This window comes from Palaemon carinicauda, chromosome 11 (assembly GCF_036898095.1).
Source record: "Palaemon carinicauda isolate YSFRI2023 chromosome 11, ASM3689809v2, whole genome shotgun sequence".
Classification (NCBI taxonomy): domain Eukaryota; kingdom Metazoa; phylum Arthropoda; class Malacostraca; order Decapoda; family Palaemonidae; genus Palaemon; species Palaemon carinicauda.
The window spans coordinates 34,656,154-34,681,332 of NC_090735.1; the positions used below are offsets into that span (position 1 = coordinate 34,656,154).

Below are 25,179 nucleotides of genomic sequence, written 5' to 3' on the forward strand. Positions count from 1 at the left end.
GGCGGCGGCGGCAGCTCGGTGCTTGGTGGAGGCGGCAGTGATGGCAGCTCGGTGCTTGGAGGAGGCGGCTGTTACGGCGACGACGTGCTTGAAGGAGGCAATGCAGACGGCGACTCGATGCTTGGAGGCGGCGGCAACGGCAACTCGGTGGTTGGAGGCGGCGGCGACGGCGACGATGTGGTTGGAGGAGGTGGCGATGGTGGCTCGGTGGTTGGAGGAGGTGGGGATGGTGGCTCGGTGGTTGGAGGAGGTGGGGATGGTGGCTCGGTGGTTGGAGGAGGTGGGGATGGTGGCTCGGTGGTTGGAGGAGGTGGGGATGGTGGCTCGGTGGTTGGAGGAGGTGGGGATGGTGGCTCGGTGGTTGGAGGAGGTGGGGATGGTGGCTCGGTGGTTGGAGGAGGTGGGGATGGTGGCTCGGTGGTTGGAGGAGGTGGGGATGGTGGCTCGGTGGTTGGAGGAGGTGGGGATGGTGGCTCGGTGGTTGGAGGAGGAGATGATGGTGGCTCGGTGGTTGGAGGAGGAGATGATTGTGGAAGTTTTACACGAGGTATAAAAACATTGTGAAGGGAGCTTCTTAACTGCCTTCTTCATCTCATGTTGTGGGCTACAAAACCCTCATCCATAAACTTGTGAACCTCATGGCATGCACCCTAGGTGAATGCTGTAGGCCTACTGCTTTAAATCTTCTAACCGCTGTAACATCTCATGGCAAATAAGATGTCCTGCGTTGTTTCAACCAAAATCAAAGTGCACCATCCTGGGGAACACAGCAAAAGCCCAATTATTAGAATGTGGTTTTGTAATATTTCGTAAAGTGCTGTCATGATAGATAATGTAACACATATTTTTTCTTCAATAAGCAACCAATAATTCTAAAGAATTACAGGCATTAGAATTAGATAATTCCCAAAAATTTACATCATTAGCCTACCTGACCTTAGCTGCCTTGAAACCGGGAGCACGGTGTTCCTCCTGGGCTATGGAAAGTCTTTGGAAGCATCTTCTTTCAAAAAACCTGTGAAGCAACAAAAATCTTATGAATACTATGTATATAGTACTAATAATACTGTAATGAGTATAATTACACAAGTGAAATAAATATTATTTATATAACTTAATGAAATTTCTATGTGTACAGTTCATACGCTTATTAACATTTTTGTTAAGCTTACTTACAGTAAGCCACAGCAATTTAAATCAAGAAAACAGTTATTTACTGATAAATGTTCATAAACTTATTCAAAATTACAACTTTAATTTCTATACTAATTACACCGAAGTTTAATGTCAAGCGTACGTACCACTTCTACAATTTAAGTCAAGGAAGCAAATATTTAAGAATTTTATATGAAGTTCATAAACTTAACAGTTTTCTCCCTATTCTAGACTTGTTTCGGCTTGAACCTTTCCTCCGAAATGGTCTTCTCAAGCAGAGGCCGACTCCCTTGTAATTTTAAAGTTTAAACTTGTCAAACCCGACATTGCTGGCTTAGAAAGACATGTGGAGGGAGGGGGAATCTTGATTGGTGAAATGCCAAGGTTATCTTGTGCGAAATGATAGAGCAGAGACTTTGCTACCTCTTAGCATGGTGAAATAAAGAGTTGAGGGCTATTTGCTAGCAATGCTGATCCTCGATCCACAGAAACAGTATATTATGCATTCGGATGGTGCAATTTTTTTTTTTATTTTTTTTATTTTTTTTTTATCTTCGATACAACCTTCGCATTGCATGGGTCACTGGCAGCCACGACAGCGGCAATTTTCCTTGCATTCTTCATGATGCATCTCACGGTACTTTAGTTAAACGCCAAAAAGTTGTCCTACACCAGCATACAACATCCCTTCACTACACTTATCAAGGAATATAACCTTGTTCTTAAGAGTCATTATCCTTCTGTGCTGCGTAGAAGAACCTTCAGACGGCGAAGCAGCTCTCTTGGGGCCATGATTTTGAGAGACGGAAAACCACACAATGCTTTCACAAAGAATAGCAAGAGATGTGTACGCTGTGAGAGACTACGCAAGTGAAAGATCGAGGCAATGCAAGATGGTCTGTTGTGATGTGTGAAGGAAACTACAATAAAAACACTTGGTGTAAAGGAGCATGACTTATTCGAAAACGTTGGGCCACGAGCAGCACCGCCAATACGTTGATTTTTACTGAATTGGCTATATGGATGTCTGAGGAACAAATGAACGAATCTGTAAAGATAGAAGGTGTAAATTGACAGAATGCTTGAAGACAGAATCAGTTAACAACAAGGGTTAATTGTATATCACAGACAAAACAGTGGTTAGACCATTGTCATTACAAACTGGTTAGATCACCATCATTGCAGAGTGGATAGATTGCTGTCATTGCCGTTTGGGTACATTGCAGTTTTTGTTGTGTGGGTACATTGCCATCATGGCTGAGTAGGTACGGTATGTTGCCATTATCACAGATTGGTTACACTGCTGCTTTTGCAGTGGGTATTTCATCATTGCACTATACAGTGGGTACACATGGCTTGGTGCAGAGATGGTACATTTTCCTTGTTGCAATAGTTACACTACCCTCTTTACAATTGGTACATTGCCATTGGTACAGTGCCTTCATTGCCATTGGTACATCGCTCTCATTGCATATTTTTGAGTGGATGCAACATAGTAATTTAACATTACATTGGGTACATTACCATCATTGCACATTATAGTGGGTACACTGGTGTCATGGCATGTTGCAATGTGTACACCATCGACATTACAGTGGTTTTATCACAATCTTCACATTTTCCAGATTGGATATATTGCTATATTTGCAGATTGCAGTGGGTACATCATTAATGGATGTTTTTGAATGAGTACATGTCCATTACAGAGGGGGTATACTGCAGAGTGGGTACATTACCATCGCAGGTTGCAGAGTGGGTACATTACCTACATTAAAATAGGCACGTTGCTATCACTGTAAGCTGCCGATGCTACATCACCATCGTTGTAAGTTGAGGATTTGGTACACCACCATCATTGCAAGTTGCCGACTGGGTAGATTACTTTTTTCATGTCTTAACACATTTCAGTGGGTACACCTGCCCACATTTCAGTGTCGTTAAATCATAAGGGTTGCAAGTTTTCTCCATCAGCAACAAGATCTGCATAAAAGTTGGCTCATTGCAGAGGTTATCTCCATATACCAGATCATATACTAGGTTATCCATATTGGTTAAGTCTTCTGCAGAGGTAATCTAGTCATTGACCAAGTTCTTGCAGAAGGCATCTCCATTAATGACACCTTTATTGGCAATGGCCCACGAATTCTGGTTTACAAGAGGCCATGACGCTGTGAAGCAAGGGTATCTCCAGCTACAATTGCAGAGGTTATCTCAATGGACTATATCTTCTGCTGGAGTCTAAGTCCATCAATGAAGTATTCTGTAGAGGCCACTACAACGTCTTTTGTAGAGGTTCTCTCCATTCAATATATCTTAAGTGAAGATTATATCAATGGCTTCCATCCTCTGCAGTTATCTCTATTGACTACATCTTTTATAGAGGATATCTCTGTAGACCATATCTTCTTCAGCGATTTTTTCCATAAAAAAAATCCCCTTTCCTCGTTTGGCCCCATGCTCTGAAGAGGTCATCTCCAACGCAACCTCTTCTACAGAGGTTATCTTAATGACAGCATTAGTAGACTCATATTCGACGACATCTTCTGCAGAGGTTACTTTAATCTATAACGTATTTCAAAGAGGTTACCATAATCGACATCTTTTGCAAAGGTTATCTTAATTGACAAAATCTTCTGCAAATGCTACCTTAATCTACAACATATTCAGCAGAAGCTACCTTAATCAACAACATCTTCTGCAGAGGCAACCTTAAGGGTTGTCTCCGGGTTGAGAGGATGCTAATTGTAAAAATATTTGCCAAAAATACACTAATCAAGGCAGGCTAATGAAATTTTGAGGCATTATTAGCACTATAATAAGGCATATCCTCTGTAAGTTTTATCATCCTACAGGGAAAATAAAGGATTTTATGAATAAAAATGTGAAAATCGGAGCTAGCGACTTAAAAGTTGTTTGGTGACCAGTGAGAAACTAATGTCTTGAATTGAAATTCGCTCTGTCATTATGTTTGTTTATCCATATGGAACAAGCAGACAAAGTTTTATCAAAATCGAACAGTAAATAAGCACACAGAAAGAAAAAAACGAGCATTAACTTTAGTGAAACCCCGGCTGGTGATGGAGGGATACCTATAAATAAATATTCACCAAAAATTAAAATTTCGATTTAGGGAAAAAACCTTCTGTGTTTTTCTAGGTATTATGTCACTTAATGGCCTAAAACATCTAAATATTATATTACTTAAGGCATAAGAGCAGGACAAGCAAAGAAATACACCCCTCTCCCGAAAAAGAAAAAACGAGAAATTACGATTTTTGTCTGATGACGAAAATATTGGATATAAAATCATAGTCTCCCCTGAGCCCATTTTCTTTGATATCACTGATATGAGAAAACGTTTTTGAACAGTTTTAAAGGGGTAACCTATAAAAATTAGAAAATTACTAATGATATTTCGTATTTTTTCTATTAACATAAGGGGGGCGTTGATGGCCAGGGGGGGGGGCATTATAGAGGCTGGAGATGAATTCTACACATATCACGGCCTTCTGATAGGTAAAAGGAAGACTTTTAGCAAAGAAAAAAACAATTGGGAAAATTCATCCTCTCAACCCGGAGACAACCTTTTCAACATCTTTGTCAGAGAATACCTTAATTAACAAAATATTTTGCAGAGGATACCTTAATCAACAACATCTTTTGCAGAGGATACCTTAACCAACAACATCTTTTGCAGAGAAAACCTTAATTAACAAAATCTTTTGCAGAGGATACCTTAATCAACAACATCTTTTCCAGAGTATACCTTAATCAACAACATCTTTTCCAGAGGATACCTTAATCAACATCTGCAGAGGTTATCTTCAGCGACACACTCTTGTATAGGTTTTGACTCCTCTTCCCAGATGATTTTTTATCTCGATCGATTTATGCAGAGGATATCTCCATTGACGATGATATTCCCAGAGCTTCATAATATTGATAAGAATATCTCATACCTTACTGAGGTTTTATATGTACAAGAAATTGTTTAAGAATTTGTCGAGTGTGTAAGAATTTGAGGAAGTACTTCGAAAAGATCATTTAATACAACTTATCAAAATTCATAAACATACTTGACTAGATTTATGGGTGTTGGCTAAATAGCCAGGGGGCTGTGGGGACATCCAATGAAAAAGTAACTCTAAGTTATACAACTAAACTGTTACCAAGGAAAAAATTAGAAAATTTTGGATAGCTAGATAGAAAAAAGAAGCAAGTGGGAGCTAGAATAAGAAGCTATAAAGCAGATACGGATAGGGCAGAAGGAACGTTGCAAATTTTGCGTATAGTAAACCATGCGAGGTGCATCGACTATCTCGTATAAGGTGTAATATATAACTGCTACCAGTCTGTATAGATCTTTTATCAAATCTTATAATTTATAATAATTGATATGAGCATTTTCTTGAAAGAAACAGGAATAAAATCTTCAACATCATTGTGGCCTTTAACACTAAATATTTAATGGCTTTCATTTTATGTTAATGGAATATTAGTGGGAGTCTTCCGATTACAATAAATATAGTTTTTATGTTGCCGAATCTCATCGAAGGTGGAAAATAGTTCTTCTGTCCGCAAAGTAGAAGTCATGTAAAGTAACAAAGTAGCAGCCGTGTAAATTAATATATTTTGTATAAACATATTTTGTTCCGAAATTCGGTATTTCTCTTTACTTATCAAGGCTATTATCATTACCTTGTCCATTTTTTACTTAATTTTTCCAACTTTTAATAAATGCTCATACTTTGATATATGTTTTGATACCACTACTTCCATTTGAATTCCCAGTTGCTCAATATACTTCCGATTCCACAGTTTTCTCAATCTATCTTTTAATTCAACAACAGCCTTGTAACTCATTTCATCTTCTTTACACTGCTAAAAAATACATATTTATCTCTGGCACATCCACTACTACTGATAATCTTTGCTTCGGCATTCAATTTGTCTATCATATCCGTACCTTGTCACTCATCTGCACCTTGGCCCTAATCGGCACCTTGCCCTGGGCCTTCATGCTGATCCGCACCTTGGCCCTGATTTGCACCTTTGCCTGGGCCTTCATGCCGATCCGCACCTTGTCGCTGATCCGCACCTTACCCCTGATCTGCACCTTGGTTTGGCCCTTCATGCTGATCCGCACCTTGTCTATGATCCGCACCTTGGCTCTAAACCGCACCTTGGCCTTGATCCGTACCATGGCTTTGGTTTTCATGCTGATCTGCACCTTGGCCCTGATCTGCAAATGGCCCCTGAGCTGCACCTTGGCCCTGATCTGAACCTTGGCCTGGGCCTTCATGCTGATCCGCACCTTGGCCCTGATTCCCACCTTGTCCCTGATCTGCACCTTGACCCTGATCCACACCTTTTCCTGGTCCTTCATGCTGCTCCGCACCTTTGCTTGGGCCTTCATGCCGATCCGCACCTTGGCCCTGATTCGCACCTTGCCTTCTATCTGCATCTTGCCCCAGATCCGCACCTTTGCCTGGACCTTCATGCTGATACCCACCTTTGCCTGGGCCTTCATGCTGATCCGCATCTTGGGCCTGATTTGCACCTTGCCCCTGATCTGCACTATGGTTTGGCCCTTCATGCTGATCCGCACCTTGTCCCTGATCCACACCTTGGCTCTGAACCGCAACTTGGCCTTAATCCGTACCATGGCTTGGGTTTTCATGCTGATCTGCACCTTGGCCCTGATCTGCACATGGGCCCTGATCTGCACCTTGGCCCTGATCTGCACATGGGCCCTGATCTGCACCTTGGCCCTGATCTGCACATGGGCCCTGATCTGCACCTTGGCCCTAATCTGCACATGGGCCCTGATCTGCACCTTGGGCTGGTCCTTCATGCTGATCCGCACCTTGGCCCTGATCCGCACCTTGTCCCTGATCTGCACCTTTCCCCTGATCCACACCTTTGCCTGGGCCTTCATGCTGATCCATAGCTTGGCCCTGGTTTGCACCTTGCCTCCAATCTGCACCTTGCCCCTGATTCGCACCTTTGCCTGGACCTTCATGCTGATACCCACCTTTGCCTGGGCCTTCATGCTGATCCGCACCTTGACCCCGATTCGCACCTCGGCCCTGATCTGCACCTTGCCCCTGATCCGCACCTTTGCCTGGGCCTTCATGCTGATCCGCACCTTGTCGCTGATCTGCACCTTGCCGCTGATCCGCACCTTGCCACTGATCCGCACCTTGCCCCTAATCCGCACCTTGTTTTGGGCTTTCATGCTAATGTGCACCTCGGCCTCGATCCACACCATGGCTTGGGTTTTCATGCTGATCTGCATCTTGGCCCTGATCTGCACCTTGGCCCTGATCTGCACCTTGTCCTGGGCCTTCATGATGATCTTTACCTTGGCCCTGATCTGCACCTATACCTGGGCTTTCATGCTGAGCCATACTTTTTCCCTGATCTGCACCTTGTCCCTGATCTGCACCTTCACCTGGGCCTTCATGCCCATCCACACCTTGTCCCTAATCTGCACTTCGTACCTGCTCTGGCCCTTTACCTTGGCCTTTATGCTGATCTACACCTTTGTCCTTGATATGCACCTTGGCCCTGATCTACACCTTTACCTGGGCCTTCATGCTGATCTGCACCTTGTCCCTGATCTGCACCTTGTCCCTGATCTGCACCTTTACCTGGGCCTTCATGCAGATCCACACCTTGTCCTTGATCGGCACCTTGACCAATAGGCTTCATCAACACTTTGCTTTTAATCCTTTCCATTATTTGTTGACGTTTCTCCATCAGCTGTTTTTCTCTATCCATAATTTCACCACCTTTCTCCACCAACCGTTGATCTCTCTCCGATATACGTTGATCCCTCTCCTTCAGCCGTTGATCCCTCTCCTTCAGCCGTTGCTCCCTCTCCGATATACGTCGATCCCTCTCCATCAGCCGCTTCTCCCTCTCCGATATACGTAGATCCCTCTCCACCAGCTGTTGATCCCTCTCTATCAGTTGTTGATACCCCTCCACCAGCCGTTCATTCCCCTCCGCCAGCCGCTCATCCCCCTCCGCCAGCCGCTCACCCACCTCCGCCAGCCGCTCAGCCATCTCCTCCCTCCTCCAGCCGCTCAGCCATCTCCTCCCTCCTCCAGCCGCTCAGCCATCTCCTCCCTCCTCCAGCCGCTCACTCACCTCAATTAGATAACAGGTTATTAGTATATAAAATAATGAGCCTGTGGCCTTTGTTCACTGATTAAAGGTAGTGATGAATCCTAGATATCATTAAAGATCATAATGTTGGAGTTGTTATCAGTATACTAAATGCTTTATTTTTGGGTTTCCTTTAGTTATTTGAAACTTACAACTGGAATAAATACAAAAACTGAGGTAGAGTAATGTAATAAATTGCCATTTTTATTCGATTGTTATATATTTTAAACTATTGCATATGAATTTTATAAACTTATTTTCAGCTCAAAAAAATTAAGTGCTATTTTCTTATGATTATTTCTTTCATTTAATTTTCATGATATACGTGCAAGATTTATTTGTCACATTTAAAAAGTATTAGAAATGATACATGAAAGTGTATGATTAGTAAAAGTTATAGATAAGTGTATGGTTATATAATTAGAAAACTTGTGATATTTATAATACGTTAACTTTTTAATGTAGATCAGTTAGCTTACCATAGTGTACTTAGAGTGGCTGTGCCGGGGCCCCCACTCTGCGCAACATAATCTCCTGGCTCTAATGTATGCACTTTTCAACAGTTTACCTTCGATGCACGTACTGCCAAAGTACAAGTTACCAGCGAGGAAAAAAATGCAAAGTACCAATGATACTTGACTGTCCTATATCTTTACATTCATTAGTTAGGCAACGTGGTCGGGGAGTAAAATGACTTTCCTGTCGACTGGTGCTCAATGCAGTTTCCTGCGAAAAAAAAAAAATCTTTTATGGTAAGTAACGATGACTCTTGTCGGCGTACAAGTTTTATTAGTGATAAAAATGTTAGCATGCCGATATTCATTAGTCAGGCAACACTGATGATGAGAAATTATAAATAGTTTCTTTCCAGGAAAAAAAAAAGAAAAAAAAAAGGGCCCAATCATATACTTCCACTACACAATTTTATCCATTTTGCCATTGTACGAAAAAATATTCCTAAGACTTTGTGGACGTATGGAGCATACGTCTTTAGTCTTCCATCTCATAAGTTAATTCGCTAGGATTCCTTAAAGGTCCTTATGAATGCCGCAAATCACAAGTAAAAAGACAAACCTAAATCTTAATATTAATTATAACACTAAAGGTATTGTACAATTTGTGATAACCATTAGGACGTTTTTAAACTTCAGTCTGTTAAGTAATTAAAATTGTAAACCGTACCTCATCCTCATAATTTCTCAAAATTATCATAACCCAGAGCGTTAGCTATATAAAGTTTCCATCATTTGTTAATAAAGAGAAAACTACGATTAGTCTTGGACGTTAACTATATGAAGTCTTCATGGATCATTGAAAAAAAGGATAAACATAAGTACGATTAGTTTTATGACGCAGAAAATTTCCAATACACAAAATTTACTCGTTATAAATTACATTAAAAAGTCATTGCATTGCATTACAAAATGCCAATAATTCTAGTTTATGCAAAGTTTTGCATGGCAAAATTGATAGATAGGATTAATTCATTGTAGAATGGGTTCATAATGGAATTCGTAACTATAGCGTTAAAAATCTACTTTAATTTACACCAAAGTAATTAAAAAGGTGTATAACGAACCTTAAGAAACTAAGTTATGTCTATTTATAGTAAAACTAAATTTTGGGCATTTCTTTTCCCAGTGTCAATAGAAAAATCCACTAGAGTTTTTGAACTGTAAGTTTAAAAAAGGCTCAAACTCTGGAATACAAAATTGCAAGAAAAGAGTGCTAAAGTGCAGAAAACTTACGCAGTGTGAAAAACTACAGAGGACAATTGTAGTAGAACAAAATATGAAAAGAACATGCTACTGGCAGGACACCCGGAGCTTTAACTGAAAAAATTTGAAAATTTCCAACAAAATATGAAATTTATCAAAACCAAGCAAGAGAAAAATATGTAAAGTCTGAAAGAATTATATCACACAATTGAAATAGGTCATTAATATGTTGGTAAAAGGAAATTGTCAGTGCTGGTTTTGAAACATTACATATGGTAAACAGGAAAGCTAGGAACTGACAAGAGGAAAATATTAAGTCACAATGCTGAAATTTGTCTGGAGAAAGGTAGACTAGCTTTTGTAGGTAGATATAACAATTTTTTCAAAGTAATTTGTATTTGTTCTTTTAAAAATAGGATGATCACAGCAATTCAGAAAGCACCCCAGTTTTAAAAAACGCTTTTGTATTCGTGAAACAAGAGACCACAATCAATATTCCTAAAATGATATACACTAAAGCCAAATCATTAACTACATAAAAGAATAAACGATAACTTTTTTTTGCATTCAAGTTTTATGAATTACTACAAAACTACACTAATCTGGAAAAGGATGTCTCAGATTCGTATAAGTTACAAAATCTAAAGAATATTTTACAGAAAAATTAATAGATTATTTCATTAAATAAATTTAAAGACCAGATTATGCTAGCTTCATCTTCATGGTAGGTTACATTCAACCATTTGAGGAACTTATTTACGCCCAAGAAAAATTTCGTATAGAGGATATACAACATAGCTTAAGGAAAGGAAAGTTATGTAACTGCCATTGGAGTAAGTTTCGAGGTTCAAGGATGCCAAAAGGTTACACTCATAGGCAGAATATAAGTTTAATAGCACACCCGCTACAGGAAACTAACACCCCCCCCAAACACACACATACAAAAAAAAGGATAAGTTGTTAAACAAAATGTGACATTCTTTCCTTCGGGTCTGGTGAAAACCTACCAGCTAACAAAACTTTCTAGGCAATGTTGGTCACGAAATCAAAAGTTTCATCGTAATAAATATTCTTGACGTCAATTGTTATGGCATATCATGTAATTTATTTCACTATTGACTTCTGTATGTTCATATATAAAAAAATTTCATTATGAGTATGTCTAAAAATTACCGGTGGTTATGGAGCTCTATAACAAGCCTACAACAAGAGACAAAACTTCTGATTTGTGAGTACAGACTAATAAATTCCCAACTTTTATACTGAATACCCATTTAACAAATTTTACCTCAATATCCGAGCTTAAGCAGGACGGCAAAAAAAAAAAAGAAAAAAAAAAGCCTTTGTAAACATTGATGATTTTGTTTCTTACAAGTGTTCGGCATCGTTATTGTAAATTATGTTAATAAACCCTTGTACCAACCGTGTGTCACACAATTGTACATAATTCCTTTTGTATATATTATGCTTGTATTTGCGCTCTTCCCTCGCACTAAAACGAACATGAAAATTCATGTCTGCTTTTCTCCTCTGTAACATTGTCATTTCCTCGAACATGTATTTTCCTGTTGCCTTGAGGTTTTGTATATAAAGGAGAGTGTTCATTAATATACTACTCAGTTGATTGCTTCCTGCCTTTGAGACACAACCTTCTCCCTTCTTCGCCACATTGGTGACCCCGGAGTGACTCGTTCCTCCCGCCCCACCCCCCCCTCTACCTCTCACCGTTACTATGACGCCGTCAACGCATACCTTCTGCAGCAGTACTCGCCGTCGCCAGCCCCCGTATAGCAACGCCTTTTCAGCTCTCTCAACAACCGTTGGGGGACCAAAGGGCTTCGCTCACCCTCGGGAAAATGACCAGTATCACTCGCCTGCAACCTGCCGCAGACAGCTCTCCACGTGAGGTGAACCTACTTCGTGCCCATATGGACAGCCACTTCATGACCTTCAAAACCTCCATCAACGCCTCCACTCGTGACGAAGAGGACACCTATTCAACTTCAACCGAAGCTGACGTGAATGCCGTAGGATATACACGCCTATGAATGCCGTAGGACATACACGCCTATGAACGCCGTAGGCCTATGAATGCCGTAGGACACGCCTATGAATGCCGTAGGACACACGCTTATGAATGCCGTAGGCTTATGAATGCCGTAGGACACACACGCCTATGAATGCCGTAGGACACACTCGCCTATGAATGCCGTAGGACACGCCTATGAATGCCGTAGGACACACTCACCTACCCCGTGACGAGCCGGAGCGGCAACACAGCCACCCATCATCCACCACTCGCTCGCACCCCAACCAACGACTTCTACAGCCACTCACTGCTGCTAATCGCCGCAGTTTTTACTACTACCTCTCCAGATTCAGGGCACCTATTTAACTTGTACAGTATGTCATTTTTAGGGGGGGGGGGAGCCATGTACCAACCGTGTGTCACACAATTGTACATAATTCCTTTTGTATATATTATGCTTGTATCTGCGCTCCTCCCTCGCACTAAAACGAACATGAAAATTCATGTCTGCTTTTCTCCTCTGTTACATTGTCATTTCCAGGAACATGTATTTTCCTGTTGCCTTGAGGTTTTGTATATAAAGGAGGGTGTTCTTTAATATACTACTCAGTTGATTGCTTCCTGCCTTTGAGTCACAACCTTCTCCCTGCTTCGTCACACCCTGATTCTCTCGATCTACTGTTACCAATATTTCCAAGTACCGAAGTGCTCTTAATTCCAGACCAAAGAGCTCGCTTAAATTATTGGAACTGTCAAGACACAAATGTGTCTTGCTAGTTTGTTTTGCCATATTTTGGCAATGATAAAAGTGATTAATTGAATAGCCCATCATTCTAACATTAAGGATTTGGCGATATTCTTGTTATTTTCAATTTCATAGAATCTAATAAACAGTTTATAATGTTTAGACATAATTAACATCATCTCCTCTTACGCTTATTGACGCAAAGGGCCTCTGTTAAATTTTGCCAGTTGTCTCTATCTTGAGCTTTTAAATAAATATTTCTCCATTCATCATCTACGCCACGTGTCATAGTCCTCAGTCATGTAAACCTGGGTCTTACAACTTTTCTAGTGCCTTGTGGAGCCCAGATGAAAGTTTGGCAAACTAATCTCTCTTGGGAAGTGCTAAGAATATGTCCAAATCATCTCCATCTACCATTCACCATCATCTCGTCTACATATGACACTCGAGTAATCTCTCTTACAGTTTTATTTCTAATCCCCTCCTGCCATTTAACTCCCAATACTCCTCTGAGGCCTTTGTTCTCAAATCTACAAAATCTGTTGTATATTTTAATAAACTAAAATATATTGTGGTGATTAGTACAATTCGAGATCAACGTACTACTTGACCCTCTCCCCCCACCACACAAAGAAAGCCTTATTTTATGAAAATTCCTTGGTAGTTTTTGTGCATATTTCATCAAAATGAATAGCTTCGCAAACAATGCAAAAACTCTCTACCATCCCGACTCCTTACTCGAGCTTCCAATCTGGGGCTGTTCGAGACGGCCTTGGCTGTAGGCGTTAATGGACGAGAATAAGATTTTCAATAAGATGAAAAGCTGGTGCCCTGGAAGAGAGGCTGGTATTCCTTCACCCAAATTCTTCTTGTGAACTACCTTCAATAAAGGAAGTTTCCACATTTTCTCTGTTATAATAAAATACTAACCAAGGACAAAACATTCGACAAATAAAAGTTTTCGATTGATATATCACACAATCTACACAATCAATTTTTAGTATATACATGGTGATTAACAAGTTTTACACCTGTTGCGGTGACCAAGTTTACGTGAACTTTTGTTGCAGTTTCAAAACTAAAATGAACATTAGAAACGTTAAAAGGATATATTTGGTTCGAATCTGTAAGTGGGAGGGGCCGGAGGAGGGGTAAGCTATGCTAAATTACAGCAAAGTTTTCTTGACCATGCTTTACAAGACCACTGTGGACGTTACTGATATCTTACGGTGCCAGTTTTATGTTATGGTAATCATATCAGCGTCAGAAGTCTCTATTGAAGTCTGTTTTATTTCATGAAATTTAGCGTTTTTATTTTCAACAGATATTTTGAATATGGCTTACTTCATCTATTACTGGCTAAAACATGTGGCATATATTTCTCCCGACGATGTAGATGAGAGTGTGAGGGCCCTATTATTTTTTTATAGAATACAGAGGATTAATTGCTAAGAAATGATAATTTTCAACATATCACCTACTCTATGACCGATGATAGTAAAATTATTATTGGTATCTAATTAAACTCAGACTGACACTTGGGACTGAAATCCAATTTTACTCATGTGTAACTAGAGTGAAACCTTGCATCTTCATCAGAAAAATTAATAGCCTAATTAAAGAGGTTGCACAGCAGAAAGTTAAAGGGGAACGAAGGCACGTGGAGGGCTGGAAAATAACGCAGTTGTGGATCGAATGAGCACTACAATCCCTTAAAGAAACTCTTACAGTGTACCGTGAGAGGTGCACCAACAGCAGGCTACTAATTCATATCTTATCACACTAGCTTGAACATTGCGGAGTGAAGAAGTGTTTGCGCGGAGCTCTGTAGACCACTCGCCCTTGGCCGTGTTTTCAGCTTATGTTTCTCGTTTATGAAATCATTGAAGAGGATGCTGTTTTGGTATGCGATCTCAAAGTCATGCTTTTGCTTTGGTATGCTATCTCACCTGATAGTAGCGATCTCGCTTCACTTCACGGCGAAACAAGAACCATTAAATTTTCTAAAAAAATAAAATATGTACTGGGAATAATTATCTAAGAAATAATAATCAATCATTGATGTTAGCGTGCGCAACTCAACATTACCGCTTGCCAGTGCATACGTAGCTTATGTTTTTATTTTTCGCGAGGGAAGCAAGCGTACGGCGAAGCAAGAACCATTAAAATTTCTTTTCTTGTTATTTTTTACCTGTTAACAATATGGAAATCGCATACCAAAGCAAAAGAATAATTTCCGAGATCAAGCCATAAATGAGATCGCATACCAAAACAGCACCTTGAAAAGATATTAGTTAATGTCAAGGAGAGACTAAAGTGACAACTAAAAGTATACCTTGTCTGACTGACGCTCTGTGATGTTTCCAATGTGGAAACCCAGGGGGGGGGGATAGGATGTGATTACAAAGGTACTATCATAAGAAGTGTGTTTATAGTGACAAACATCAGTGATAAAAACGAATTGAACTTGAAATGGATATGGCCACACTGCGTAGTTAAAGCCAGAACAACAAGTTACATATATCCAAATTGGAGGAGGCACTGGGAAAGAGAAAGACTTTCTTATTCCTCGAGTGCTTCGATTGTGACTATTTAACAGTAAATGAGCAATACGCCATGCGAAATTTTGAACGCTCTCGAACTAACATGATAAAACGACTGTGGAGGTCCTGTAGAGAGTAGGGTTCTCCTGCTGTACAGAACCGGAAAAGCAGCCCTTAAAGTAAAGTAAGTAACCGCACTAACTCTCACGGACCTCCTCTCAATCAGTGATTTGAAATGGACTTCTGATGATTAACTTGCATGCTTCGAACTGGATTTACGAATCTGTGCTATACTACCGGGCACTGGGTCCTAAAGAAAAAAAAAAGCAATTCAAAGACTAGTGCACAGGCGAAAATCCTTTGGTAGTTTCATTATAAGATGAAAGTTCAGAAATATTGGTTAGCAACATCGAAAAAGACAAGAAAAATCAAAAGGTAATAAGAAAGCTAACAAGGAAGTACAGTTAAGAGAATAAGGTACGATGCCAAGATCCTCGATGTAATGATAAATGAAACACTACGAGAGGTACACTTGTTGCAATATCTCCTTAGGGACTTTTGCACTTGGAGAGATAGTGGCAATGAAACATATCTTTCACCTTTAGGGATCATCAATATAGTTAGTTAAAGAACTCAGTTCTCCTGTAGAGTGTAGACACATCATGCCTTGAAAAGATCAAGTTTGAATGATTTTGATTTAGAAAAAGGAATAAATACTTTTTTTTCATATAAAAAAGGAACGCATTTATATGGGAATACACTAATTCCAGAGTGTTGCGAGACATTGAAAAAAAAAAATGATTAACCAGATCCAATAGCTTTTAAGAAGTTAAAGCGTTGCTCCTATCTAAGCAGTCATATTTTAAATCAAAATCCTAAAATATGTAAAATATTTAACCAGCAACTTTCAATATTTTGTCATCCACTCTACTTTAAATACCGACACAAGTTTTACAAAATAAGAATATATTTCACTTAGATGGAATCTATTTAAAACAATCAAAGCATGACCTAAAGAGGAGCCCTTTGGTGGACAGTGAAATAGCATTTCCTAAGTTATGCATACAAATTGGAAGTTTGTTTCAATTATATTTGCAGATCGTGTTTTGCATAAATATGAAAAGTTTTTTAAGAATCAAAAGACTTAAAGAAACCAGAACAAAAATATTTATACATTACCCTGCGACCAGTGATAAGAAAAAAAGGTAATTTTCTATTTTTTTTAAACTATAAATTTGCTTCTTTCTAACTTATTTTTTGTTTTTTTAACGGTATTTTTTTTTTTGCTTTTAAAGATGGAAATACGAAACAAACTGAAAAATTGTGTAAACTTTCAAGCTAAATTTTCTACTATCTTCTGTGTCCACTGAAGTGAGCTACATCCTAAATTTTCCTTTTAAGGAAATTAATGGTGTTCAGTCTTGAACTGAACAGTCTTACGTTATCTATAAGTAGGGCACTAAGTTTTAACTGGAATTGTAACATTACTAGACCTAGGATTATCTCAATGAACAAATATTTCATCATACAAAATTAGGCTTTTTACACTATCTTAAGCCAAAATATTTCAAAGTTATATGTTGTAGCAATTATGTTGCAGTTTAATCCAAAATACTGCATCTTTAAAGACTCCGCAAAGCATAAATACTTTCTATGCCATACTTAAAATCAACAGCTGACTTGCATTTACTTCAATCAATATCATATGGAATACACTTTTAAGAAAAATTTATTGGGATAAAAATCCAAGACAGAAATACTCTTATAGCCGTTTTAAAATAATAACCGTAACTGAAGATTTTGGGACCTTAGCAAAGCCAAGCAGCAAATCAAGAACATGGCCTAAATCTTGTCATGTAACCTGAAATCTTAGTACAAAATGTTACTCACAACCATAAAGATTGACAACCACCCCACCCCCCTCTTTGTTTTTTTACTTACTATCAAAAACTAGTGAAAAAGAATAAGTAAAAAGACCGGCTACAATGGGGCCTAGCAACAATGCATACCAAAATCCTCAGAAGCTTGACAAAAAATCATACCAGAAACCTTAGAAGCAATCAAAATGCATCATCCATCACAAAAACTACTCCAGCGATCTTAAGCACCTAGCAACAACCCACAGCAAAAACCCTAAAGGCCTATCAAGAAAGAACCAGCAACCATAATAAAACTAGTTATAATCCATCATCCATGAAGTGCCGTGTCCTGTAGTGTACATTGGCGGCCAGTCGCCTCCATGCCTCCCGCTCGATCTCCTCCTCTTTATCCTTCCAGTGAGGCATAGGTGCCCTGTTTTCTCTCTTCTTATGATGTGACCAAAAAACTCTGTAGTCTCTTATTTCATTTACCATTGCTTTCAGCATTCTAAATATTGCCATTACCTTCTCATTTGTTACTCTGTCCCTTCAAGATATTCTTTGAGCACCATTATGTGAAACCACATTTCTGCTGTATTTAAGTTCTTTCCCAGCTCTTGTTTTTGTCCAGCTCTCTGATCAATATATAAGAGTAGATCATACAGATGTTCTTAAAACTAATTCTTCTTTGTGGACCATTTCTATTATTTGAAAAGTAGATTTTCATGGTTTTATGGCATTTTTGGCTATCAGGATTCTCCTCTCTATCTCCCGTTTTGTTATACCCTCTCGAGACACCATACAACCTTGGTAAACAACATTGTTCTATTGCTTTATTCTTTCATTGTTTTTCTTGCATATTGGACGTTCTGGAGTCTTTGATATCACTACCACTTCAATTTCCCTCTTCTTTTTACATTTATTCTTAGTCCCATTAAATCGCTCTCCCTATTCACTGCATCCATTAGTCTCAACACCGATTACAGTGCCCTCTGCATAACGAATGTTACTTCTTATTGACTCCTTCAGTCCTAATACCTTCCATACCTATTATGTCTCTCAAGATAATTTCCCCATATATTGTGAATAGATCTAGGGACAAAACACATCCCTGGCGCACTCCTCTCTCTATTTCTATACATAGAATCAGATTGTTATCTATGTTGACTGCAGCCAGTTAGCTCAGTATAATTTGGTAAGGAGTCTTGATGTCCTTGTCATCTAGGTTTTATCTTAGCAGTATTTCTATTCGGTCTGTGGGCCTCACTTCATCAAATACTTTCTCATCATCAATTAAGCACAAACATCTTTTCACAATTCAAATAGATCTTTCAGTTATTTTTTTAGATAAAAATAACACTTCTAGTAGCTTGATCCTTAAAAGAATCGTGCTGTTCTTCAGTAATTTCTAGATTTAAATTTTTTTTATTCTGTTTGAAATTAATTTCAGTATAAATTTAACGATTTGACTCATTAAGCTGATGGTTCTAAATAAATTACACTCGACTGCACCAGGTTTCCTAGATATTGTAAACCACACCCTTAAAAATATACGAAGTAAACGAAGTCCTGAAAAGAGTGGGTTCATGGACAAGAACATCTCTAGGAACCTTAAAAGGATAGCCAAGATTCTTATATGCAACATTTTGACCCCTAGCACCAATAGCTTAAGTTATTGTATATCATGGGCGTACGCAGTTCCATAGCAACCTAAGGAAACTCACTTAAGACACTAACCGTTCACTAATTCTAGCCAAAGCAACATTAAACCATACAAGCAACTTACAGATCCTGGCCATAACCGTAACCAGTAGCTAAAATAATAATCCAAAGCTTAAGTTTGAGGAGCTACTCTGGCATCCCTGGAAGCTTACTCAAACCACATTTACCGTTACTTTATTTTAATTTACCAGCTGTTTTTCTGGTCCTATAGTGCAAGAAAATTCCACTCTATACAGAACCTTTAGTAAGTAGTTTTATCGTATATATTCTAAGGTATTCAGCATTTTTCCCGTTACATATTGCTCGTTTATTGTCAAATCTACATTATCAAAGCACTTAGAAAACACGAAAATCTTCAGTTTCCTCTTTAAAAGCCTAATTTCTTTCAGTCTTTCGGGAAAAAAAAGCCTCGCCAGAAACTTTAACCATCAAAAATAAAAAATAAAACAGACTTTAAGAGCCTAGCTCAAATTCCACCAGCAACTTCAACAGTCTAGAGAAAAAAAATAAAGCAACTGGAAGAATCTAGTGCAAAACTAAACAACACCTCAAACAATGACCATAAACAAAAATAATGTTAAGCTAAAAATAACGAAGGAAACAAAGTCAAAGGCTCAAATACTCAAACTAAAACTTTCTCCTGGCAAAGATTTCCCTTTTCATGCAAATTTCATTTGCCGTCAAATCAAAATGCATTAGGTCTCAACGCTAGACGAGCTTGGTTGAATTACTTATTTCTACAAAACTTAGTACAAATGAAATATTAAATCGTAAAAGCACAGTCACTAAGAAATACCAGGAAATCTTCTATCAGACTCCAAATGAATCAGGAACTGTGACGTAACATGCATTGTTGTAAATGCAAATGAAACTTGTGTCCTTATTGATATATCCGATATATTCATCGATAGCTAAAATTACGCTGAACAAATTATCTTCACCAACTCAAGTCATTAACCGTAACTTGATCAGGTTTTCCCTCTAGATAGAAAAAAATAATGGAACAATGTATTACGGGTGTGTAAACAGTACCCATAGTGTACTGGTAGACAAAGTATTTTAGTAAATTCCAAGTGAAAAGGCACAGTAATTAAACTCAAATCAAAATTGGTATGACTGTAATATGATGTGCAAACTTCCAAAGCCCAATCCTGTCTAGGTTTCCTTACACATACCTTAAAATGTACAAAGTTCTGTAGCAGTAATAGTCGGTTTCCAACACTGGGCATTTAAAAGCAAGGTGGATAATCTAACCGCGATAACGATATCCAAATAATAATGGAGACGAGCCAGATATCACAAACTATAAGTAAAAATAATTGAACCAGAAAGAGAACCTCACCTCATTTAGTTCTTCCACCCACAGTAGTATGCAAAACTATACCTTAGACCCTAAAGAAATTAAAACGAAAGTTGACTGGCTGAAACAAACAAGGATCGCGAAATACAGTCTTAGTAGTAAACAACATCTGCTAGAAGTGAAAACTTAGAAAAACATTCAGTTAGAGTTTATGAAACCTTATGAAAGAGATACAATTTTATCAAATCCGGAAGACTTACAAAATATTAGCATTTCAAATTTTGGAACAACTTGTAAAAATCGGGTTTGAAAAAAGCAATCATATTAGAAATCAAAATTCCTTAAAAATCTCTCTCTCTCTCTCTCTCTCTCTCTCTCTCTCTCTCTCTCTCTCTCTCTCTCTCTCTCTCTCTCTCTCTCTCTCCAGATGGCTACATGTTAATTAATACAAGAAAATTTCCTTTTTGAAAATACCTACAGACCATCAATTTTGCTCTAATTATTTTTGACATTAGGTTTCAAAACCCATTTACCACATACTGTTATAGAAATGTTTTCTTCATTTTGCAATTAAAATAAATTGAACATATTTTTTACAATTTATGTCGAAGAGACCGTACTGTTTGATGAACATTTTTCAGGTCTCTGCATTTCAAAACGAAATTTGAATAGCAGCCTTATCAAGTGTTTATAAATTATTCAAATCAAAATCATTGCTACTATAATACGTTAGAAAATACAGATCATTGTCTATGACAAAATCTGTTTTGAAGACATAAAAGACGTTCATTATAGTCATTTGATTACACATACCTGCCAAACTTAAAATGATGCTTATAACAAAATTATAAGCCCTAAGTGCCACCATGCTCAGATTTTTTTTTCTTACAGTCCTTGATATAATTAATGCTTTTAGATTATCTGGTAGCAAAGCTGCAATAGTAATTGATACCAGCCATTCTTTAAAGTGGGAATTTCTGTGGATTATTCATTTCAAGTAATTTACTGTACTAAGTAGTAACTTACTTTCGTTTGCCTATTATCCTCAAAACAAGCAATTCTGTTGCGTATCCTCTGTTACTAAAGCAATACTTTGCTCATTAGATGGTATTTTGAAATTCTTTAAGGTAAGACGCTGTTGGAAATGCTTCAGTTTCGAAAAAACACTCTGGAGAAAACATGATTCCTGGATTGTTTATACAACCGTGGTGTATTCGTAGTTTCATTATCGTAGAGTACGCACGTATATGCATCTCCCACTCCATAAACAATGAATTGTGAACAATGTAAAACGAGAGCGAGAGAGATATTTAAATAATCAATGCATATAAGAACTAAGACAGAGAGAGAGAGAGAGAGAGAGAGAGAGAGAGAGAGAGAGAGAGAGAGAGAGAGAGAGAGAGAGAGAGAGAGAATTTTGTTGAATCCTATCCAGTTCATCCTGCTATCATAAAACGATTCACCATCTAAACCTCTTAATCACATTTATTAAATATTACTCGTGACCATTCCACTATAAATCAGATATTGACTTGTAATATCAATATATAAAAGAAATATTTGCTGAAATCTTCCTGGTAGGCAACACTTGAACAGCTGCGAAACAATTGTTTGTCCATTCAATTGTTTCTCGTCAAATAGATCCCTGTTTCAGCAGGGATTTCAACAAGATCTACCTCTGTATCCAAATCTGTAAGCAAATCATCTTAAGCTGTTTGTTTGAAGAGATTTGATGAGATTTCAATTCCCATCTCTTCGAGCCTCGTCCAACGGAACAGCTATAAGTGTTTGTAGAACATGATTAAGAGGTAAAAGGTGGTTATTTCCAAACAATGGTAAAACAGTACCCCTTCAACTGGCTCCTAACAATCATCATCATCATCTACTCTTACGCCTGTTGACGCAAAGGGCCTCGATTAGATTTAACCAGTCGTCTCTATCTTGAGCTTTTAATTCAATGCTTCAACATTCATCATCATCTACTTCACTCTTCATAGTCATCAGCCATATAGGCCTGGGTCTTCCAACTCTTCCAACGTTTGGTGACCTAATCGCTCTTGGGGAGTGCAGAGAGCATGCACAAACCCTCTCCATCTACTGCCCATCATGATCTCATCCACTTATGTCACTCGAGTAATCTCTTATAGTTTCCTTTCTAATCCTGTTATGCCATTTAACTCTCAATATCATTCTGAGGGCTTTGTCCCAACAATATGAACACATAATGATATCTGTACCAACATGTTATTTTCATTGTTGATTTTAATAAGAAATTAGTAAATTACTTAGAATAGCTGACACCATTATTTTTTTCAGGCGCATGCTTGAGGGTATGCACTTGAATAAAGAATCAAGATATGATAAAAAAATTCTGGTTTCAAAAGGCCATCATTTAGTTGGGAAAATGTCTGACGTGATAAAAAGTCACTCCCAATACCTGACATTTGGATATTGAAACAATATACCAAATTATGTTTTATTTAAATACAACAATCTATTCTATGATATTCCGTTTTTTTATAAGGAGTATTTGATAAAAAATCACCAAATCTGTACTGAAAAATGTCACTCACAAACAGTGTGAAAACACGCCTTAAGAATGAAGAATTCCAAATTCTGCGTTTTACCACAAAACCAGATAGAAATGGCGTAAATATAAACTGAGAAATGTGTTTTTCATATGTGTTTAGAGCAGGTGTGTGTGTGTATGTATGCATGCACATGTATACATATTAAAATGGTATTACTTCTTTTTACTATGTCAATTATCCTTACTTACATTCGGAGGGCACCATTTACCTTAGGACTATTAACTAACTCAAGACTAGCCTATACATAACAACTCAATCCTTAGAATAGGTTAATACAAGTAAACTCATAGGCCTTGGTTATTATTTTAGGCAAATTGACATTTGACATCGGAGACTGGCCAATCTTTATTTTGTTGTTTAGGTCGTGGGAAAAGTCGATTCCCACATTTTTTTTTCTTATTTAATTCTCAAACAATAGGTGGGTACATTGTGAGACCAACTCTGTCCTAATGGATTCCTTCTATAATGGTACATAAACTTCACAACCTGGAATGTACTCATCTAAAATAACTGGTACTATACTCCTAGACTAGTAAGTATCGTCTTAAACTGGTATGCATACTCCCAGACTGGTAAACTGTAATGCACAAATTTAATTCCAGACAGAGATCTTGAGCAAAACAACATGAAATCTTAACCTAGTCTGTAGGTAACCTATCGGTTACACTGCTCAGGTAGTTTAGCTTCACATGCATAACATTTCTGGTCTTTAACTCGCGAATAAAATTTTTTGTAAAATTATGGCAGCACATTGCACGACTTAGTCAACAGTTGGTGGCCCAATTGCAACCACATGCAAGCTCATCATGGTGGAATTTATGTAACGTTACTATAACAGTAAATGGTAAATCTCTGTTACATGAAGATATAAATAGAAATGAACACTAGTAACTGTTACCACAACGGGCAACGTAAAAGAAGTCATGAAAACATGAGCAATGTAAACTAAGTCACGACAACATACACAATGTAAAAGAAGTCATGAAAACATGAGCAATGTAAACTAAGTCACGCCAACATGAACAATGTATACAAAGTCATGAAAACATGAGCAATGTAAACTAAGCCAAGTGCATTCCTTTTACACGGGAGAAATTAGCCTTTCAAATAACATGGGTAGCGGAATTCTATTCCCCTCTCGAGAGATCCAACACTTCTCGAACAGTGAAAATTGAGCTTACAAAACAATGTACTTTGTTTACATTTATGTAAGTACGTACTAAATCTTGATTTTAGACACGACTACACCCTTGTTTCCATCCATTTTACGCGCTTACATACGCATACTCGATTAAAAACAATCTTATCTTCGAGTGGATTAACTTAACATCGTGATAACGTAAAATCTAATTCGTTTTACCAGTCCACTTACCATCAAGGACATTGCCATTTAGTTTAATAAAGGATTTCCTCCATTACACCACTTTACCCCTGCGGAAATTGGTTTTCGTTTATCAAGGACAACTGATTCCTTAACCACATTATTTAGGGTAGGCTATAAATTTACCAAAAACAATATAGGTTTTCATTTATCAAGGACAAATGATTCCTTAACCACAATATTTAGGCTAGGCTATAAATTTACCAAAAACAATTTAAGTTACAAAGAGTGTATGCAAACTACATTTCAACAACACACACACACATACATACACCCCCCCCCACACACACACACACACATATATATATATATATATATATATATATATATATATATATATATATATATATATATATATATATAATTTATTCAGCAAGATCTGAATCTTATCACACTAAACACTAATATATGTTATCTAAAATTAGGTGAGATCTAGTCACTGTTCATTAGGGGTATAATCACTTTCGATTACTTTTCTTACAAACAATCTCTTTTTTTCATCATACACTCAGTATCTACAATATACCACTTAAATGTCGAACATGTCAGTAATTTAGCTTGAATAACTCAACAGTATTTACACCAGATAGAACCTCAGTCTAATCTATTGGGTCGCTATAAAAGCCGAGTTACACCAGGCAAGTCTTGGGATTGTTGTAAAGAACTAAATTTACTAAATTTATGTTTTTAACACACGACACATTCACTTGCATATTTAGTAACATCAGATCGCAATGAAGGCCCATAGAATAGGTTTTCAATAACATCAATTGTTTTACGTATAACTATGTGACCTGAAACTTGTTCGTGACCAAAGCTCCACGCTACATTTATTTTGTTAAATGCTTAGAATGTACTAATCTCAACTGAACTGGGTTATCAATTATATCTTCACCGAGATACGACAATCCTGCATACATCAGTAATTGATAAATCAAAGCTATAGGAGACCTCTTACATGGT

General features: G+C 38.0%; 3 protein-coding genes across 5 annotated transcripts; 1 reads left to right on the top strand and 2 right to left on the bottom strand.

Annotated features, from left to right (window-relative positions):
- Nucleotides 1-117: 117 nt before the first annotated feature.
- LOC137649245 (uncharacterized) lies at nt 118-564 on the top strand. The gene has a single exon (XM_068382232.1). It carries the CDS (start codon nt 118-120, stop codon nt 562-564), a length of 447 nt encoding a protein of 148 aa, XP_068238333.1.
- LOC137649671 (seminal vesicle major clotting proteins-like) lies at nt 201-20,313 on the bottom strand. 3 transcript variants are annotated; one of them, XM_068382643.1, is made up of 5 exons: nt 20,120-20,266; nt 8,808-9,054; nt 6,122-8,310; nt 932-1,015; nt 201-757 (listed from the first exon to the last, which is right to left on the bottom strand). In XM_068382643.1, exons 3-4 carry the CDS (start codon nt 7,505-7,507, stop codon nt 1,007-1,009), a joined length of 1,395 nt encoding a protein of 464 aa, XP_068238744.1. In that variant the 5' UTR covers nt 7,508-8,310; nt 8,808-9,054; nt 20,120-20,266; the 3' UTR covers nt 201-757; nt 932-1,006. The 3 variants fall into 3 exon arrangements, with proteins under 3 accessions (XP_068238744.1, XP_068238743.1, XP_068238742.1); XM_068382642.1 differs by lacking the exons at nt 201-757; nt 932-1,015; nt 20,120-20,266 and adding an exon at nt 20,287-20,313 and having other exon boundaries at nt 4,758-8,310; XM_068382641.1 differs by lacking the exons at nt 201-757; nt 932-1,015 and having other exon boundaries at nt 4,758-8,310.
- Nucleotides 7,684-8,226, bottom strand: LOC137649246 (putative golgin subfamily A member 6-like protein 3). Its single transcript, XM_068382233.1, has one exon. The coding sequence runs from the start codon at nt 8,224-8,226 to the stop codon at nt 7,684-7,686; it is 543 nt and encodes a 180-aa protein (XP_068238334.1).
- Nucleotides 20,314-25,179: the final 4,866 nt, after the last annotated feature.

What these genes read in the sequence shown, in the direction of transcription:
- LOC137649245 (XM_068382232.1), top strand. Translation starts at nt 118, where the DNA reads ATGCTTGGAGGCGGCGGCAACGGCAACTCGGTGGTTGGAGGCGGCGGC.
- LOC137649671 (XM_068382642.1), bottom strand. Translation starts at nt 7,507, where the DNA reads ATGAAGGCCCAGGACAAGGTGCAGATCAGGGCCAAGGTGCAGATCAGG.
- LOC137649246 (XM_068382233.1), bottom strand. Translation starts at nt 8,226, where the DNA reads ATGGCTGAGCGGCTGGCGGAGGTGGGTGAGCGGCTGGCGGAGGGGGAT.